The 15,146-nt window shown below is 39.2% G+C and overlaps 1 protein-coding gene across 2 annotated transcripts in view; it reads right to left on the bottom strand.

Moving 5' to 3' along the window:
* Positions 1-15,146, bottom strand: part of LOC129745612 (cyclin-dependent kinase 12) — a 37,195-nt gene that overhangs the window by 2,598 nt on the left and 19,451 nt on the right. Inside the window, exons 2-6 of one of the 2 annotated variants that reach the window (XM_055738794.1) lie at positions 3,428-4,122; positions 2,500-2,911; positions 1,676-2,008; positions 1,458-1,608; positions 65-1,394 (exon numbers count right to left, since the gene is read on the bottom strand). In XM_055738794.1, the coding sequence (XP_055594769.1) occupies positions 65-1,394; positions 1,458-1,608; positions 1,676-2,008; positions 2,500-2,911; positions 3,428-3,652 (2,451 nt within the window). In that variant the 5' untranslated portion in view covers positions 3,653-4,122. Of the gene's footprint in view, positions 1-64; positions 1,395-1,457; positions 1,609-1,675; positions 2,009-2,499; positions 4,123-15,146 lie in introns of both variants that reach the window. The other variant, XM_055738793.1, reaches the window with a different exon arrangement.

Below are 15,146 nucleotides of genomic sequence, written 5' to 3'. Positions count from 1 at the left end.
CAACAAGTCTTCACGGAGAAGGTAGAATTGAAAAATGTCGCACGGTTCTTTCAAGGATTCTCACCTGTCCGTAGGTTCCCTCGCCGATCTGTTCGATCATATCGAAAACTTCCACACAACGTTCGCCCCAATCTTTGCCACCGGAGGCGGACATAGGACCGAGCATATTCCGCGAATGTCGCCTGTTCAATATCCGCGGACGACCTTTGGGTTTTTTGTTGTCACTGTCCGACTTTCGGCCGCTGCCGTATTTGCTGCTGCCCCGTTTGTCCGGGGTGCTCGACACCGATGGCGGCGATCCAATGTCCTCGTCACCGCTCAGATCTTCCGAACCAGGTACCATTGGAGGCATCGGCAGATTCAACAGACCCTTCTTACCGGATGTGGGAATTGCCGACGAACTACTACTACTACTAGCGGAAGCACTTTTCCGATCACCAGCTCCTCCACTATTGCGTTTGCTTTTGTGACCACTGCCATGGTGATGGCTGCTAGTGTGATGGCCGTGATGACCATGATGATGACTGTTGGAGCTATTGACACTTGGCGTTGTGATAGCCCCTGTGGTAGTGAGCGTTGGGATTTGCATGACTTTCATGTGGGCACCAGCCACCGGGCTAATTTGCCTTGGAGGACTGGGAGTTTGGGCACCCACGACGTCCGCCAGGTTTACACCAGGAGGCATCGGAAGATTCGTAAGACTTTTTGGCTTGTTGAGTACTGCTGTTGATAATTTTGGTTCCCCGGCTAATGTCGTTGTCGACACGCTGCTCGGTTTACTGGCACTTGGATTGAGACTATCGCTGCTTTTACTATTCAATATCACAGGTATTCGTGAGTCGTGGCTGATTCCTTCGCCTAGTGTCGTGGTGCCCACCGTATCGACTGTGTCCCTCGAGATCACCGGTATCCGCGAGGAACCATCCGATTGATCTGGCATCGGAATGTCACCCACCGTAACGTCTCCTCCCCGCATTCCATTCGAATTGCTAGCATTGCCATCCGAATTGGTCACTAAACAATCGTTGGACATGCTATTCTCACTGACCACCGTTATATCTGTCGATGATTCTTTCTTTGCCAGAATCTCTTTGAGCGTCTTTTGTCGTTTGTGTTTGTCCTTGATCAGCTCCGCGAAGAAGCTGGTATCGGTAATTTTCTGTTTGATGTCAAACTTCTTCGTTACATCTGGTCCGGGGGAACGAGATCGGCTCTCACTCGAGTAGCGTCGACTAGTAGCCGATGTTTTCCTGGGACTTCGTGATCGATGCCGGGATCGTGCTCGACTCCTGCCGCGATCAGGCGATGGACTGTAGTAATTTTTGCGAGATCGTGATTTCGGTGCAGAGGGCGATCTCCTTCGTCGATGACTACTGCTAACTGGACTTGGACTCCTATAAATAAGGATAAAAATAACTATCTTGATCTTGAACTTACTGATCAATGTCATTTCTCACCTTCTAGCGGGCTCTCCTCTCCGGTCGTGTTGGTCCCAAGGAGCCTCTCGTCTACTACTTCCGTACCGTTTTGAGTCCTTCCGGTAGTAATCCTTCTCGTCTCCCCTTCGACGTTTCGCTGGAGGCGGAGAATAAGGCTTGTGTCGTCCATCTATAGAACACAAAAAAGTTACGTCAAAAAAATCAAAACCATAAGCAAACATACAGCTCCAACTTACTCGGACTGAGACTTTTGCGTGGTTCCCCTCGGCTAGAACCGTGCCTAGCATTAGACGACGGACTCCTTCTGTACCGAACTCCTCCGCTCCTTGATGGAGGACTATCGTTGATTGCAATGGGACTTTCCGGTACCATTGGGCCACCAGTCATCCTTTTCGGATGATGCATCACCGGGGGCGTGTGGGGCGAGGATGTCGTTTGATACAACTTTCGTGAGGGGGGACCGCTTTGCCGACTGCTTCCGCTACCTTGATGTGGACTACCGCGACTGCGACCTACGTCTGCAAATGGACTGTTTACTAGACGACTCGATGGTCGCATTGGAGGGGTACCTGGAGATGAAGATAAATCGTCAACCGAATGTTCCACTTTTTCATACATTGAAAACATTTATGAATAACGATTTAACAAAAACGTTTCACAGAGACTCTTTCCACTATTTTTTGCAACTGGTTTGGCACTTCCAATGATTAACGTGAGCGCAAAAAAAAGTTTCCCTAGTAACTCATTACATCTTTTGATTTGGTATGCGGTGCAAAAAAAATGATCTTAATCTACTCCTTACGTATTTTGATAAATTTGGGAATCAAATAACATTTGAATCATCTCAAAATTAGTTGCACATTTGGACATTGAAAATGTCCTTTGAAGGATTTGGGATAAAAAAAAACCCTTTGGGCTTAAAATCCCGGGAAAAATACCTTGAAGGATTTTCCCAACTAACATTATACAAAGAATCCTTGTGCAACAATAATATTGTTTAATAATAATATTATGCAAATCAAAAAGCTACTGAACTATTTTCCATCTAATAAACACTCACCAGGTGATCGAGGCGTGAGGCTTTCTTCATTGCGCACCGGAGTGTACGTCTTCTGGTACTCGGGCGAACTCTTCAGCGGAGGGGTCAACGATTCCATGCAACCGAGTAGTGAGTCTTCGCTCTCGGAAATGGTTTCCACGCTCGAAATCGAACGGGCCCGTTTCTTTTTCCGCTTTTTGGACTTTTTGTTTTTCTTGTGTTTCTTGTCTTTCTTGCTTTTCTTCCGTTTCCGCCCTACCTCTTCTTCCTCCTCCTCCTCTTCCTCTTCTTCCTCTTCGACGATTTCATATTCCTCCTCCTCTTCGACCATCTCTTCCTCCAGCATCATTTCGCCGTCCGGCTCTGGTTCTTCGGTCGGAGACGCGGGCGGTTCTAGATAGCGCGTGTGATGATGATGATGATGCTTCGAAGCCTGTGGCATAGATGAAGTATCGGATGATATAGAATTTTTACGTTTCGATCGGGAAGAATGCGAATGTGACGATTGGCTGATTGGCGACGTGGCAGTGATGCTGACCCTTCGCCCACTGTCTGTCAAGGTAACGGAGCCCGTTGGAGTGCCGCCATGCGAAATAATCTCGGCCAAAGAGGGATGCGTGGCGCTACTTGTGCTACTACTAACGGTTGCACCAGGGATTTCCGGGGTCATCCCCGCTGCCACCGCCTGCGTCGGAGTACTCGAAGTCACAGTCGGTGTCGAAATTGAATGCAAGGAAGAGAGATCTCCTCCTCTCATACTATCATGCTGAACTAACTGAGTTGGATTTTTACTGTACAATTTTACGGTCGTATTTGCGGAAACGTCTGCAGTTTTACTAAAATTACTGCTGGATTCAGTGCGAGAGGCAGTTCCGGCGAAGGGGGGTGACACACTGCCATCGGTTTCAATCTCACCCGCCTCTGGTGCGGAAAATTCGTCCGAACTTACATCGGAATATTCGACTGCTAGCTTACTAGAGCTGCCATTTCCCGTCGATCCCCGGCTACTCTCGGTGTTCCTGCGATGACTATGTCGCTCATCTGAAGAAGACTGTTGCTGCTGTTCCTCGTCGCTGGAAGCGTGTCGCCGTTTCTTCGATTTCTTACTCTTCTTGGAACGCTTTTTGGAGTGCTTTGAGCGTTTGGGGCTTCGATCGTCCCTTTCTCGATCCATTTGCACCGTGACCTGATGCTGCTACTACCACAATTCAAATAAGAAGACTAGTTCTAAGGTTCACACTATCACTGCCACCCTTCTTTCTACAGTTGGCTACTTTTAGAGGCAGTAACTAAATGTTCAACGTTGAACCCACACTCAATTCTACACTCTCGCTAAACTACTTTGGTAATTACATTACACACTTTGTTGGATTATGTTGGCTGATATTAATTCAACAGCCCGTGTAAACAACTGTTACTGAATATTTGATATCAGTAAACTCCTTCTATGCTTCGCATATAGGGGATGATGTTCACTTCGTGTTATCAATTCTCAAACTAACTCTTTGTTAGCTTGTAGCGTTTTTTCTGTTATTCCGACAGATTTTGGTATCGGTTTTTTAATTCACTAGCGACTTCAGTGGTCGCATCTGGTTCCCGGCTGTTGTATGCAGTTGATTGGTCGGTTAGCCACAGGACATTGCTCTGCAATTCAGAGAAGAATAAACAAGAAAACAAGACACAGGTCTATAAAATTTTTGGCCAGAAAAATAGTTGAACCTGTCTCTAGATGCTTACTGTAGTAGTGGATGCAAAAACTGAATGACGGTGAACCAGGTATCCGGTGGTGAAAGGTACATTTAATGATGTTAGGTAAGTATTGTATTTGGGTTGTTGGGTTGCAACTCAAGCTTTGATGAACCACAAAGAAAAATTTATACTTAAGGAAAATTAAATAACCATAACCATTTCGTGCTAGCAATTTACAAATTTTAGTTGAAAGTTAATACATGGAAAACCAATTACAAGATTCGCGATTACAATATGGTCCTTGTTCAATAAATAGAACAAAAATAAAAAGCATTTAAAGATGGACGTACATTGGGAAACATGCACAATTCAACAAACTAATAAATCGACCAAACATGAAAAGACTAATACAAAATATTTTTCCAGATAATCCAACATTGGTTGGATCTCATGTACGATGAAAGTGGAGTGCGCCTACGGTATTCGACGTCGAATGACGTCCAAAACCGTCCAAATATTCGATTCACCGAATAGTTGAGCTAAGTATTCGGGCGAATAGGCCGAATATTTATTCTTCAAATTTATACAATTACACAGACTTGTCAAATTTTTCAAATAATTTTGAATAATTTATAAAATATTCAAAAGAAATGTTGAAAAAGCTCTACAATCATTAAAAACCTTATTGTTTCAGTAAAACATCTTAGCTGTATCCGTGTATCTTTCACTGTAGATCGTACAGGACTGACAAGTATCACTTTTATTATTATTATTATTATTATGTTTTTATTTATGTAACGTAAGATTACAGTATCTTTTAAATTGTTACAATGTGGTTGTCTTCCTGATGTGAATTACTTAAACACTAATCGTTCCTTATTTGCTTCTAACTCTATCTGTGTCGTTTTACTCCATGTGTTCCTCTAGTAGCCCTCTCTTAAACTCTGATTTCCTCTGAAGAAGTTTTAAGTTAGTTGGAAGATTGTTCCAATTAACAATACCCCGAACGAAATATGATCTACCATAATATGATGAACTATGTGATGGAATTAAGATATTTCTAGTGCGTGAATTTCTAAGCGGAATGAGCAAGGATTTCAGATAGTGTGGCTTTCCAGAGTTGAGAATTCTATGCATTATCATGCATGATCGGTACTTATAGAAATTATCAAAAGAACATCCAATAAGATATTTATGTAAGTGGGAAACTCTAGAAAAACGAGATAAGTTGAAGACATATCGCACACATGAGTTCAAGGCAACTCGTAACTTGTGAACCGATCTCTCCGATGCGTTCGAGTAAATGAAATCGCAATAAATGAACAAAGGAAAAACGTAGGCCTTAAACAATCTTATTTTTGTAGCAACATCTAGATGGCTTGTTGTTAAATTAAGTCTTTTAATCGAGCCATAAATCTTGCAGCATTGAGCATTAACCTGACGATTCCATGAAAGATCGCGGTCGAAAATAACACCAAGGTTTTCAGCGTAGTCGACAAAATTTATAGCAGTATCATTCATTAAAAGTTGAGGATAAGAATAGGAGGATTGTTGTCTTCCAAAAAACAAAGCTTTTGTTTTTGAAGGATTGATTGGTAAAAAGTTGGCGTTTGACCATTCGACAAGCTGAGTAAGATCATGATTTATTTTGTTAAAAAAGTCACTTACGTTTGAGGTGTGTTTTTCACCTCAAACCTCAACCTCAACCAAAACCTCAACCTCAACCTTTATACTTTGAATATCGTTTTTTCCAGATTTTCTTGATATAGGGGAGATAAAGGCATAATGAACACCCGGGTCGAACGGGGCACGCCTCTTTTCTCAGGGAATACATATTTTCTCGAATAAATTTTCACGAGGAATTTAGCCTATTGGTAAGGTGTCGGAGAGGTAATCGTGTTCGATTCCTGGTCGAGGTGATTTTTTTATTTCATTTACCATTTATGATCGATTATTTCGATAGTTGCATTTTCAAAGGTGATGGGAAGTATTAGAGAAACATGAGATATCAAATCAAACATAAGCCGTAAATATCATTCGAAAGAGATACAACGGCTCAGGCGTTTTCACAAAATTTCTTATTGATGCTTGCATAAATGAAATGTTGCACACATTATAACGGTCGAAAAATCGAACAGTTTGAGGTTTTGTCTTTCTTTGTCTCCCTAGCCCAAATTCACCTATGGTGGAAAGAGAAGCATATTGTTCGCCAGATTTGACAGCTCATTTGAAAGCTCCAGCAGAGCCTTCAACTATTATACAGACATGAAAAGTCTACATCTAGGGGCTTTTTCTATTGATGAGTGCAATAATTGCACTTAAATTATGATTTTAAAAATCATTGAATATAGTGTTTTAAACTACTATGAGTAAAAAAACAAGTTCATATCATTTAAAAAAAAATATTCTGATATTTTGAACCTCAAAATTATCTTCAAAAGCGTGTATATTACGTATGAAATTTTAAAGATGAACGCATCAATACGTATGCATGAATAATGAGTTTTGTGAAATCGCGGCCTCACCGACAGGACTTGATCATTTTCAGGTACGAAGATGTACCAAGGTGAACTTAAAACATAGATTTGATTACGATTGTTGCATTATACGGCTAGTAGCATCATCCGCCGGAAAAAGCACCAGAAACATAATTGTTAAAGCCTAGTCCACACTAGGAGACGGTTCGTCTCGAGACGGTCTCAGCATCTCCCATTTTCTTCGGGAGACACTGAGACCGTCTCAGGTTTCCAACAACAACAACAACAGACAACAAAGTTCGTCTCATAACAAAAATCGCACTTCATGTTGCCTAGTGTGGACTAGGCTTAACATATACCGTATTCGTTTTCACCACCCGAAAGTTTTGCACCATCCACGCTGAAAACGAGCATGAATCGAGTTTTGCACTCTCCTTTGTAGGTGTGCGTGAAATCGGCAGTGTCAACAAAAAACATCAAGCTGTCAAAAATCCATTACAGCTGGTATTTTGTTTTCGTTTTACTTCGAAAATTGAAATGAAATTTACTTTAGTTGATCATTGTCTTTTAAACAATATGAAAATTTTAGCATGAATTTATGTATTATGTTGAATTGTTAAGATTTCAGATTTATTTTGCTTAGTAGATTCGCCTCTGGCTCTGATGAACTGCAATACCGGCTGATTCTGGGCGGTCTATGTTTGCTGCTGCTAGACTGCAGTTACCCCAGCTTGAAGGTTCCGGTATTTTGAACGTTTATTTCTCGCAAATCCTTCGTTCGAGTACCTATTTCCATTTAAGATTACAAAAAAAAAAATCTTGGGTGCGGGTGTAGTATCGAACTACCGTTTTTGGAGGGCAACGGGTGGGAATCCGGGAATTGGCGCAACCGAGCATCGTCACTCTAAGGCACAGCTCGAAGCTTGCTGCTAGTAGAGTAGCTTCGATGCAGCTGAACGCTTCTTGCTGTGAAGACCAACTTATAGAACCCTCCCGAACAAAAATACTTTTCGGTTTGGGCGATTCCACCAGATCTTTGGGTTGGCCTTTTTGCACTCTGATTTGCTGCTCTTTTTCGGCATCGCCTGGAACCGATTGCAGCAAGCCTTCTGGACACATTTCTTCTTGGGAGCGTTGTTTGCTTTGGAACGTGCCATCCAGGTGAAATTCTCTGCCTCTGTTGGAAACGACACTGGTATTGAATCCGGAACAAGTTTCCGTTCTTCGGGATAAAAAGAGAAAAAAACATCTCGAACGCAATTTTTGCGGTATAGAAATAAACCAACCAGCTGATATTTGTTTACATCGGGAAGCACGTGTTTTCAAAATTCATGATAGTATTGGTGAGAGCGCAAGCAACACCAAATATTTTCAGAGTGTTCCACCGTCCACTTTATGGTGCACTACCAGTGCACTACTTATCGTGAAAACGAGCATGAAAACGATAAAAAGTGCACTACCGGTAGTGCACCGGTGCACCACCACTTGAAAACGAATTCTCTAATAGTAGCAATCGCCTCGTTACTGTGGTATCACAACTTGTTATTTTCTCCTAACAGTTCAGTCGCAAACAGAAGTAAGACGTAATAAAACATTACTCTCTTTGTAAATCGCGTCGTCTGTTTCTTGTCCCCAAGATCAAGGCCTTTAATAGGTTTATGGGCACCGCGCAAAAGGATCTGCCGTTCGGAATTATCCAATTCCGTGAGGATGCAGATCAGATCCCGGATCCTGAATCACAAAAGCCCGACTTGCGTTTGCAAATTTCCGAAACATCTGGCACTTCAACTCAAACGTCAAATCCGTATTGTTGTACGGAAGCGAAACTTGGTGCACAGCTGCGGCGACGACGCGAAAACTGCAAGTATTCGTTAATCGCTGCTTGCGGAACATCATCCGCGCTTGGTTGCCTGGCAACTGGGTCTCAAACGTGAAACTAAATCGCAGGTGTCATCAAAAGGCGCTAGAAATCGAGATTCGAGAACGTAACAAGTGGAGATGGATTGGGCAAACGCTGCCAAGAGATGAAAACGAGATTTGCAGACAGACGCTTGACTGGAATCCACTGGGAATGACGTAATACAAAAAGGAGGGGTGACGGAAGTTGTGACAATATGTGACAAGGGGGGGAGAGGGGGTCTATTTTTTCCAAATTTTGCGTGTCAAGCTGTAGCTTTATAATTCAGTTGACTTGATCAAGTTGAATTCGCTGCTAGATTCTACGGCAGAAAATGCTCATCGTGCCCCGATCAATGGTGCCCTGTCCCGAGTCAAAAAGTTAACCTTCCAAAGTCGAAGCGCACATTCAAATCATCATAACTCTTCGAAAAAAAAATCGCAAAAATTTGATTTTGAAAACCTCCCTGGGGAATTACAAAATACAGAATCTGTAGTACCAGGCAACTTCCTGTAACCACCAGAAGTGCTCCTTAAAAAAAAAAAACCGTAATTAGGCTGTTCGGGTCCATATGACCCGAGAGTTTGCGAATGTTCCCCTGGCCGCAAATATTGACCGAGTTCGATGAATTTTAATTCATTGTACAGATAATTCATTCTTTCAATATTAAAAAATTAAGTAGAAATATTTTACCAGAATACCAGTAGCTGATTCCGAATGAAAAATGTCCCGAAAAAGAGCTCTTTTTAGAATGCTCATAACTTTTGACAGGTTTAGAATATTGCGCTGATTTTATTATATTTGAAATTGTCAAGAATAAATCTTTTCATGGATGTATAAATTTCTGATGATCAAAGGATGTTTTGGCCGCTATACCGGGACTTCCGGTAGAATGAATTCCTACTTCTTAAAAGATACCCAATTTTGGCTTTGCATTGTTGTATCTCGTTTACCAATAGACCGATTTTCTAAATTCAAATTTTGTTTTTTTTTCGTTAACTTTATTATTATTTTCATAGAATATACCGTGAAAGCACCAATAGCCGCGCACTTTCAACTTTAATTATTATTTTCTCCGGAAATCAACAACGAAAATTTCTATGTTCCGCATTTTCTGATACCTACGCTAAGTATCTTTCACTTGCCATACTAGAAATAAATTTATTCTGCTTTTTGAGGTCAGGAAAAAATAAAAACAAACATCGTTTTTGCCGGATGCCATTTCGTCTGTTGCCTTAGCAAGTGAGCTATGCGGGTCCCTTTTTGTAATTCAGTTTTTTGTGTTGAATTAGAGCAGCTTGGCAAAAAAATTGAACCGTAAGTTATTTGTGGCTGTAAAATGAATCAATTGTGAAAAAAGTGAACAGTTTGAAGGTTCTGCTGCGGAAAAAATGGCAATTTTGTTGTTGGTACACTTGATTTTTGAATGTTTCTATCGCCGCGCACGGGAAGTCCTCTAGTATTTATCAGCAGTTAAACATAGAGAAGTTCTTCGGAAGTTCAAAAAGGTTGCATAAGATTCACAGGTTAGCTTTCCAATCAATGTTTTCCATCATATAACCGGCTGAAAAAAACACAATTTACACCGACCGATTGTACACCGACACTTATTACAAAATCCCGTTTTTTGTGACGTTGCAATGAATATTTTCTCGCTTTTAATTTTTTCCTTAAAGTACGTAAGTTTCACTACATGTTAGTGCTTTACTTTCCAGAATAGCACAAAACATAATTTTTGTACGGCACAAAGAACATCCATCATATCTTAAATGCGCGGAAATTTGTGCTTTCACGGTTGTTGGTCCCTTAAAAATCTCGGTTCTTCATTATATTGTTATGAATCTCACATCTTTTTTGTCATTTTTCAAACTCCCTCTCGTGTTGGTTGGTTTACGGAATTTTGTTAGCGTAATTTCTCAAAAAATTTGAACTCAAATTGGCCACTTTTTATATACCTAGACATTCGTAAGAATCTCCTCTTTCGGTGGACATACTTTTTATGTAGTGTTTCGAAAATTTGTAGCAACGTTTTTCGAATTTACTGAAAGCTGTCCGATTTCAACAAGTTTGGCCCACATTTTCAGCAGGCTGGTGTACAAATCTCGCACCCCTCACGTAGCCGCGGGAGTAACAAATCCTTTAGCTCTCTTTTTGTCGCTCACCAAATCTCCAATCCAGCAGCAGGAGAAAATGCCGTGTCGCCTTATTTCGACTTAATTTTTAATACTGAGAAACTAGAATAAATTATCTATACAACGAATTAAAATTCATCGAAATCAATATTTGCGGTCACGGGAACGTAAGGAAATTACAGGTCAAAAATCTTTGAAATAGATTTGTATGGATATTTTGCGAACAGCTTTGGAAGGTTAAAGTAAAAATGCGTTTTAAAATTTATTATAGTAAAACCCAAAAATTTAGTCGTTGTGAAAATTGAGGAACAATGTGTACATCATGTTGCAGTGCGTAGGTACATTATAGATCAAGATGATTAAACGATCATGAGAGCTTATTTTCCGGTGCTCAAGAATTATAATATTTTCGTCATTTGAGAACTTGGTTTGATTTTTTTTTAACCATAGGGACTACAAAACAGTTCCTCGTGAAAAATTATTTGAGAAAATACGTGTTTCCTTAGAAAATGGGGGTGCCCAGTACGTCCCGGGTGCTCGTTATGCCCTTATTTCCCCTACCTAGTTACATTTTTAAGCTGCCTTAAAAAGTAGTCTGTCTGGAGGTAGACATTATTTCAAACTGTGTTGTAATCGATTCACATACAAAAACCTATGAATCAAGTCGAGGAGATTTTGATAAAACTTGGATTGGTGCCAAATTATTAATTCAACAAATCAAAATGTGTGGTTATAACACGCATAAAAAAGTCTACTAGTTGTTATAAAAATTCGTATGGTTGCCGTTTCCATGCCAATGATTTTCAATTCAATGTTCACAGCAAAAAATATTTCCTGTGAAATTACGCAAAAGTCCTGTAACAAAAAGGAGCAGGACATCTACAGTTATTTTACAGGTCGAAAACATCATTACGTGACATTTAATTTTTAGTGTACAACTTTTTTACAGGACATTTGCTGTAATTATAAATGAATCTTCGTTAACTTTCAAGGAAAACTATTTAAAATCACAGGTTTTGTTAATTACAGGTGATTTATTTTAAAGGTTGCAGTTTTCAGTGACACGTAATAGTCAAAAATTTTTCTGTGTACCGTTTTACTTGATCAATATCGATATCTAAGAACAAATCAGCGTTGCTGTAAAGTTGTTTTGGCTATCGAGGATTTCTTATCTGCTCATCGCTAATATGGCTAACATATGGCAGATTTGGCTATTTTATTGAGGTCAACTTAAAGATTTTTACATTTAGTTTTAGAATGTCACAAAAACAGAAGATGGTAGAAGTTATTTTTTGGAGGACACACATCAGACAGCAAAAATGTAAGTTTAATTTGTTGTATAAGTAAGTTGATTTTTTCTACTAACAGTTGTTTTCGGTCTCAGATTCATCCGCTTGTGCATATACGTTGCAGCGCGCATACTTTGATCCCGGTATGCCGACACGGTGTGCCAAAATACGTTATTAAAAATAAAAAATGACCACCAAAACGGCACTCGACATTCGAAAGATATAGTATTCAGACATCTATCCTGAAAATTTGGAAATGTTTCATCGGGCTTTTTTGAAATTAGAGCGATTTTAAATTTTAAGTCAATTTACATTAGATTTCCATGACCATTAGATTTCTATGACCATGGATTTTTCTGACTACACATATTTTATGACAATCATCCAGTTCAATGACTTTATAGAAAATTTCATGCCCGACAACTTTGTGGAAGACCGGAAAAAGATTTGAGTTGATCCTGAAAAGTTATTGGCAATTTTCTAAAACTTTATTAGACTGATTGAAATTTTTCCATGTTTCTTAAGTTTTTTTCAATTCCGCTTCACTAAAAAGTGAATATCTTTCCAGGCGTAGTTTGAATCGTTTTTGGGTCTTCAATCATTTTTTTTCGTGCTTAAAATGTGCTTAGTCGAACAAGGTAAATAGCGTAATATTGGCTTTAAAATAGTCATTTTTGATTACCTTCTTGGATTCAACAATAAAAATAAACAATATTTTTTATTTAAAATTAAAAATCAACACAGATGACCACTGTTATAGTCCACTACAGCATTTAAGAGATGAACATAGTACAACTTCGATGTATCGGAGGTTTGATATCGTTTCCACGTTTCTGAAAAATCATGATGAACACTCTCCGAGGCTTGCTCTCCGAATACACCCAGCGGTTTTCCGGTGTTTTCGCAAAAATTCTTTACATGGAATAGTAGAATGTGGAATTTAGAAGAGTTTGGCAGTTTAAGATTCTTCCACTCTGCAGAAAACTCATCAATGAGTGATGTGTACTCGGAATCTAAGTTTTCCTTAAAACATGCCTTGTAAATCTCCTGGAACAACTTCAGTGCCTGCGATATCGGTATTTTTACAGTTTTAAGTGTTTTTTTTATTTATCTATTTTACTTACCTTTAAATGTTCCTGCACATCAAAATTACCTTCAAGAACATCTGAGGAATCCATTAGATTATGGCAAGCTTTCCCTGTGAAACCAAACGTTTGTTGGAGATGCCTCACTCCTGTCTTTGCAGTCCACAATTCTGCTAGCTCTGGATTCGTTGCTTCAACTGACTTTTAAATCTCCTGCAACATATCCATCGATGTCTTGCAACTGTAGCGCGTTCCAAATTGGAGCAATATTCTCATATTTTTCTTCCAGTTTTGGGGCAAGAGCAAGAATCAAAAGCCTAATAGTTGATTAAATAATTTGACGTTATTATACTAAAAGCCTACACTGTAAATTTTTGCCTCGATTTCCAGCAAAAAAAATTGCTGGAAACGTTCAGCAATCCAAATTTTTGCTGGAAACCAGCAATCGGTTTTCGAATTGCTGGATTTTTCAGCATTCGGTTATGTGCTTGTCATTTTTGCTGAAAAATCAGCAATCGGTTTTCAAATTGCTGGACTTTCCAGCAATTGATCTAGTTTGCTGGAAAATCAGCAATCGAGTTGTCAATTTGGAGTTTGTTTTTGTTTCGTACGCTGAAGTAAGGTGAGATTCTATTTTACGAATTAAGGTTAAATTAATATAATTATTTTATTTTCCTCTATATTCTAGCAACCAGGCATCAAGTCAAGGGTAAGTTTTTATTGTACAGGTAGATATTCCATAGAAGATACTCATCAAAACTATTTTTACAGGTGGCGGATGATCAACATTTTGGCACAAAGCGGCCACCCCAGAGCCGGTGTGAAAGTTGTGAAAAAAAAAGTTTTTTTTTGGAAAATAAATTAATCCCTAATTGAAAATGGGAGAAAATAATTGTTTTTATTGCTTATTATATGCACAGCCAATATTAAACTTTAATTTTGAATTGAATATAAATTTCATACTAAATACTGCCGGTTGTGTTGAAAGAAATAATAGCTGGTTTCCAGCAATCTGGATTGCTGATTTTCCAGCAATTTGAATTGCTGGAAACCAGCATTAACGTTTGCTGTTTTTTTCCAGCAATTTAAATTGCTGGAAATTTTGCTGGAAAGTCAGCGGGACAAAAACCAGCAAAATTTTGCTGGTTTCCAGCAAAAAAAATTTTGCTGTGTAATGTTCATAACTATTTCTAAAATACCTTCGAACACCGCCATCCTTGAAACGTTCAGCTTTGGACTGCTGTCCCAGTGAAATCACCGACAAAGTAATTTCAAAAGAACCACCTCCACCGTCTATTCCAAATTTAAAAATTAGTTCTTCATCAGTCATATTTCGCGAGTCTCGAATCTTTTGAATAATTTCTTTTACATCGACGCAGTATACTACAGGTGCTTCTTTGACGCTTTCGTTTCCTCCCATATCACACAACTTTTTGATTTCGAAGAAATCCTTTAATTGCCGGTTATATGAGCCTAACTTTTCTTTAAGATTAGGCTCAAAATGTATATCCATTTTACGGAAGTTTCGTGTAATACTAAGGGTTTTCCTCACGCTTAAGTTGTTGTCAACTTTCATTTCGAACACATTCTGGGCCGATACAGGAGCAGCTGGTTTCAAAGAGCTGTGAGCTCGTATGATGACTATTACCCATAGATTTACTATTACATACACATTTGGGCTGAAAATTCTATCCCAAACAACTTTATCGAAGACCCAAAAACGATTCGAACTACGCCTGGAAAGAAATTCGCTTTTTAGTGAAGCGGAATTGAAAAAAAAACTTAAGAAACATGGAAAAATTTCAATCAGTCTAATAAAGTTTTAGAAAATTGCCAATAACTTTTCAGGATCAACTCAAATCTTTTTCCGGTCTTCCACAAAATTGTCGGGCATGAAATTTTCTATAAAGTCATTGAACTGGATGATTGTCATAAAATATGTGTAGTCAGAAAAATCCATGGTCATAGAACATAAGGTCGAAAACCCCATTGGAAATCTAATGCAAATTGACTTAAAATTTAAAATCGCTCTAATTTCAAAAAAGCCCGATAAAACATTTCCAAATTTTCAGGATAGATGTCTGAATACTATATCTTTC

This window comes from Uranotaenia lowii, chromosome 2 (genome assembly GCF_029784155.1).
Source record: "Uranotaenia lowii strain MFRU-FL chromosome 2, ASM2978415v1, whole genome shotgun sequence".
Lineage (NCBI taxonomy): Eukaryota > Metazoa > Arthropoda > Insecta > Diptera > Culicidae > Uranotaenia > Uranotaenia lowii.
The sequence above is the reverse complement of the archived record's forward strand: the minus strand, read 5'-3'. Positions and strand labels throughout refer to the sequence as shown.